This window comes from Macrobrachium rosenbergii, chromosome 6 (assembly GCF_040412425.1).
Source record: "Macrobrachium rosenbergii isolate ZJJX-2024 chromosome 6, ASM4041242v1, whole genome shotgun sequence".
NCBI classification, from domain to species: domain Eukaryota; kingdom Metazoa; phylum Arthropoda; class Malacostraca; order Decapoda; family Palaemonidae; genus Macrobrachium; species Macrobrachium rosenbergii.
Genome location: NC_089746.1, coordinates 16,112,671 through 16,118,673, shown reverse-complemented (window position 1 = coordinate 16,118,673; position 6,003 = coordinate 16,112,671). Strand labels below are relative to the sequence as shown.

The window sequence follows — 6,003 nt, the reverse complement described above, 5'->3', positions numbered from 1 at the left end:
TTTTCAGAAAACTGAAAAACTATCATACTGATAAATAAGAAAAATCAAAGAATTTTACGATTAATTACGACAAAGACGTGTATCTTCTTTATAAAAAAAAAATGCCTAAGGAAAATGATAAAAATTTAAATAAATTGTTAATTTCATTATTATGGGACTTTGTTAGATTGCAATAAAAAAAGATATATATATATATATATATATATATATATATATATATATATATATATATATATATATATATATATATATATATATATATTATTTATTTATTTATTTATATTTATTTATTTACTGCATATATATAATCATATATATATATATACATAAATGCATATATATAAATATATATATATATATATATATGTATATATATATATAAATATATATATATAATTATATATATGTATATATGTATATATATATATATATATATATATATATATATATATATATATATATATATATATATATAATCTCTGCACTACTCACTGTGATAAGCAGCATAAAGTGAAGATCCATTTTTAAATGCATTTTTAATCCATTCTTCTCATTCTTTGACCGATAATGAGCAAAAAGATATTGCGAATAGCTCCTGAAGCCTCAGGGGTTGCATGGGAATAGAAACAGCAGTTGCGAACCCAACACACTTGGAACATTATATATACATTTATGTGTGTGTGTGCGTGTGTCTGTGTATGTGTATATATATATATATATATATATATATATGTCTGTGTGTGTATACAGTATATATATGTATATATAGTATATAATACTATATATATATATATATATATATATATATATATAAATATATCTACATATATATATATGTGTGCGTGCGTGTGTGTGTGTTTGTGTGTGTGTGCGTGAGTGTATGTGTATGTGTAGTAACATAATCAAAGTGTGCTAGTCACGTGCCACCGCAAGCCACCTTACAGACAACTGCTATATCTCAATCCATGCCTTGATTTTTATTTCAGAGAGAGAGAAAAAAGGGCCTCTCATTCAATGTTTTATTTCTGTGCGAACGAAGACAGCTGACCTATCGAAACTTACGAAGTGCGTGGGAGCATTTAGAGGAACTCGTCGATATTTAAATGATCTGGACAACTCGATTAACCACACAAGACTTAGCGATGGCACATTACAAGGTGATCCTCACTCTAGCTTTTGGTAAGTATAATTACAAGCACTCTTTGTTTCAAATGGCTCGATATTACAAGCCCTCTTTCTTTCAGTGGCCTCATTTCCTTCATCTTTCAACAGGGGTTAGTACCGCCAGCGCACCTTACACGGTACACCGTAGGCATTACTTTAGGTTCTTTGCAGCGTCCCCTCCGATCCAAGCTGCAACCCCTTGCATTTTTTTTCACTATACCTCCGTTCTTATTCTCTCTCTTCCCACCTTACTTTTCATAGTACAACTGCGAGGTTTTCCTCCTGTTACACCTTTCAAACCTATTTACTTTAGATTTCCCTTTCAGCGCTGAATGACCTCATAGGCCACAGCGCATGGGCTTTGGTAGAAATTCTATATTCCATTTTGTTCCAGTTCATACCTCTGTTCACCTAAGCTGTTGCAGGAGGAGAGGAAGACTTAGAAAAAGTAGTTATTTGCAAGTTAATATGTAATTAATGTCACTGCGTTGTATTTACTTAATATTTGAACTTTGTATATATATATATATATATATATATATATATATATATATATATATATATATATATATATATATATATATATATATATATATATGTATATATATACATATTTATATATATAAACACATACATGCATACACACATATGTACATATCTGTATATATATATAAAAATGTATAGATATCAACTAAGATATCAATTATCTATTCGTTTACAGAAATTTGACACAACTTTCCCAAAGTTCCATATCCAAGAGTGTACCAACCTTAAACAGACAGAGAGAGAGAGAGAGAGGTGCACGCGAATCCATTCAGATTATTAATATTTTCATTACGTTAGTATCGATGACTAATAAATATTCTTTTTTTTATTCCTACAGTTTTTTCAGCCAGTGGACTGCTTCTGAATTCCACACCAGAACTGAGAGAGTATGAAGGTAAACGGTAGATATATACTTAAAAAAAAAAATATATATATATATATATATATATATATATATATATATATATATATATAGATATATATATATATATATATATATATATATATATATATATATATATATATATATATATATATATATATCTAACTTCCGAGCAACAGCTCGAAGAACAATCCAAGGCAGGTCAGGGAATGGCACTGTCCTTATGCATTTTATTATAATGCCGACGTTTCATAACTCCTCATAGTTGCATTTTCTAGGCTGCAAACAGGGAACGTGGCAATCAGTAAATTAAAATCAAAATCACAAATCAGAATTACAATTACAATAAAACGTTCACAATAAAATGACTAAAACCTATCCTAAAAGAACAAGTAAAAGCTGTGACAACCTACCCAGAAGGAAGTTAAAAACAAACTACTGCACTCGCACTGAGTATTACAAAAGAGAGAGAAAAATAAATAAATAAACATACAGACAGAGACGAAACAACTTAACAAGACCATCAGGCAATAAACAGTTGTGTAGAGGATTTGTGGGAGTTTAATATGGTATATACATACATATAATTTATATACATATATATAAATGTATATATACTGTATATTTATACTGTGTGTATATACTGTATATATATATACATATATATATATATATATATATATATATATATATATATATATATATATATATATATATATATATAGTATCTGTGTAATTTTATAAGTATGCGAGTTAGTCTGCATAAAAGTAAACTCAAAATTAGGTCAAAATGCTTTGTACTATCCACGCAGAGACTTACTGAATAATTAACAGCACAATCATAAGAACGTCACGAAAAAACACAGTAAACATTCACAGCCAATCTAGATATTGAAAACCACAAAACATTTCCATATCCTTTTCTGTAAAAGAAGCTAAGATTCAAAAACGGAAAATTAAGACAAGCATATCTACAGGGAAGAAGGCCTTGCAGTTTCCAGGATATTTTTAATTTTTCTTATGTTTTAAATTATTTTTCAGATTGCCCCATCCCTTATCATAACGTAGGGGGCCGTTGCCTCTACTTCAACAACATGGGATTCGGCACTTGGCAATATATGAGGGAGGCCTGTTACTCCATTTATGGGGAGATCGTTAAGATAGACAGCCCGAATTTCTTCTTCGATATAGTTCAGTTTCTCCAGAACCAGAGTAAGTCTACGCGTGCAATGTTATTATTATTATTATTATTATTATTATTATTATTATTATTATTATTATTATTATTATTATTATTATTATTATTATTATTATTATTCAGAAGATGAACCCTATTTCAGCAGCCACTGAATTGAAATCCAGGCTTCCAAAGAATACGATAGTCATTATATTATTATTATTATCATTATTCCGAAGATGAAGACCCCTATTCATATGAAACAAGCCTACTACAGGAGCCACTGACTTGAAATTCATGCATCCAAAGAATATGGAATTCATTATTATTATTATTATTATTATTATTATTATTATTATTATTATTATTATTATTATTATTATTATTATTATTATTATTCAGAAGATGAACCATATTCGTATAGAACAGGCCCACGGGAGCCACTGATTTGAAATTCAAGCTTCCAAAGGATATGGTGTTTATTATTATTATTATTATTATTATTATTATTATTATTATTATTATTTTTATTATTATTATTATTATTATTATTATTATTATTATTATTATTCAGAAGATGAAGAACCCTATCCATATGGAACAAGCCCACAGGGTCCACTGACTTGAAATTCAGAATTCCAAAGAATATGGTGTTCATCATTATTATTATTATTATTATTATTATTATTATTATTATTCAGAAAAGGAAGCCTATTCATACGAAACAAGCCCAAGGGGGCCACTGACTTAAAATTCAAAGCTTTCAAAGAATATTACGGTCTTCATCAGAAAAGAAATAATAGAAGGCAAAGGGAAACACAGAAAGAAGAGAGCACTTATAAAAAAAGAAATACGTGAAGTATATGAGAAACATTTTCTTACATTCTTCATGAAAGAGAATATACTTAAGTAGGGTACTTCAGTACTCAAATGAGATCTCAGCACATTTTGATGAGAGATAATCAGATGGTTATCTTTTTTGAGGCCAGATCTTCAAAAGACGTAAAAGTAGTTGGCTAGCTAATAATGGAAGGAAGATATATTTGATATTGTAAGATATATATACATATATATAATATATATATATACATGTATGTATGTATATATATATACACATTTGAATATACATATTCATCTGTATATATTCATATATATATACATATATATATGTCATATATGTGTAAATATATATTTATATGTATACATTTATTATATAGGCTATATACAGACCAATATATAGATATGTATATATACACACAAACATATATGTATACAATATATATATATATATATATATATATATATATATATATATATATATATATATATATATATATATATATATATCATACGTTACGGTAATTTGAACAGGTTTTGCGGAAGAGATTTACTGGATAGGCGCCACAGATGTAGCGACGGAAGGGGTGTGGCTGTGGTCGGACAATTCCACTGTCCAAATGGGAACGCCCTTTTGGGGAACCAAAGATTCTTATGGCACTACTCAGGAACCTGACGGCAATGACAGATACAACTGCGCCGCCATTGATAAGAGCAGATTCTACTACTTTGCCGACTATCGATGTGACGACGAAGCCTTTTCCGTCATCTGCGAATACGCCGGGCAGGGGAAGATTTAGAGAGAGAGAGAGAGAGAGAGAGAGAGAGAGAGAGAGAGAGAGAGAGAGAGAGAGAGAGAGAGAGACTGTGCTAAAATTAAACAAAGCACAATGTAAAGTCAATACATTAAATACATTTTGAGAGAGAGAGAGAGAGAGGAAATCAAACGATGATCAATGTAAAGTCAATCATATTAAATATACTTTGGAGAGAGAGAGAGAGAGAGAGAGAGAGAGAGAGAGACCGTGCGAAAATCAATGTAAATTCAGTCACTTTAAAGAGAGAGAGAGAGAGAGAGAGAGAGAGAGAGAGAGAGTTTCTCGCGCAATGCTTCACTGATGTAACATAAGAGAAAAGATGCTTTTTGTCAATTGAAAATCATGAACGACGTGAACTCAAACCAAGCATGAGCCGTTCTCACGTGCGCTTTTCCATGAATATTTAAAACGTAAAATAAAAAAAATATATATCAAAACGATTCTTAGAAAACGTATTACGGAATATTTGTGCATGAAATTCTAATTACTAATTAATATCCGTATTAAATGACAATTCTCAATTTATAATTTTTAGTATACAACGGTAAATTTCACTTCAAAACTCTGAGATGGCAGAATGCGATAATGGTTCTTCTTGACTGTGTCTTTCGCTGGATGAAATATTTCGTGGCACTGACTCATGATTAGAAATTAGAAATACACTTTTACTTACGAATGCTATGTAAAGTGACCTTTCATTTAAATCCTCATTTGAAATTATTCATTTAAGGTAGAAACGAGTAAGCTTTTCCTTAAAATCAGTTAACTGCACTTTAATAAATTATGAAATTCACAAATAATGATTATTAAAAATTAATAAAACTCACAATATTTGCACTATTAAAAATTACTGCAGCTTACAAAAAATGCACTACTAAAATTTCTACGACTTACAATAGATTCATTATTGATAATTACCAACTTATAAAAATGAATTATTAAAAATCACTACAACTTGCTAAAATTGCATTACTAAAAAATACTGCAACTTCCAATAAATGCATTATCAAATATTACTACAACTTACAATAAATGCATTATTAAAAATCATTACAACTTACAATAAATGCATTATTAAA

General features: G+C 28.9%; 1 protein-coding gene across 1 annotated transcript; it reads left to right on the top strand.

Annotated features, from left to right (window-relative positions):
• The first annotated feature begins 1,142 nt into the window (after positions 1-1,142).
• LOC136839801 (galactose-specific lectin nattectin-like) lies at positions 1,143-4,971 on the top strand. The gene is made up of 4 exons (XM_067106131.1): positions 1,143-1,179; positions 2,048-2,104; positions 3,134-3,304; positions 4,641-4,971. The coding sequence occupies exons 1-4, from the start codon at positions 1,143-1,145 to the stop codon at positions 4,904-4,906; spliced, it is 531 nt and encodes a 176-aa protein (XP_066962232.1). The 3' UTR covers positions 4,907-4,971.
• Positions 4,972-6,003: the final 1,032 nt, after the last annotated feature.

Bases quoted from the DNA above. Each gene is read 5' to 3' on its own strand.
- LOC136839801 (XM_067106131.1), top strand. From the start codon at position 1,143: ATGGCACATTACAAGGTGATCCTCACTCTAGCTTTTG. The intron at 1,180-2,047 runs GTAAGTATAATT...TTATTCCTACAG, and splicing joins GATCCTCACTCTAGCTTTTG to TTTTTTCAGCCAGTGGACTG. The intron at 3,305-4,640 runs GTAAGTCTACGC...TAATTTGAACAG, and splicing joins TCAGTTTCTCCAGAACCAGA to GTTTTGCGGAAGAGATTTAC.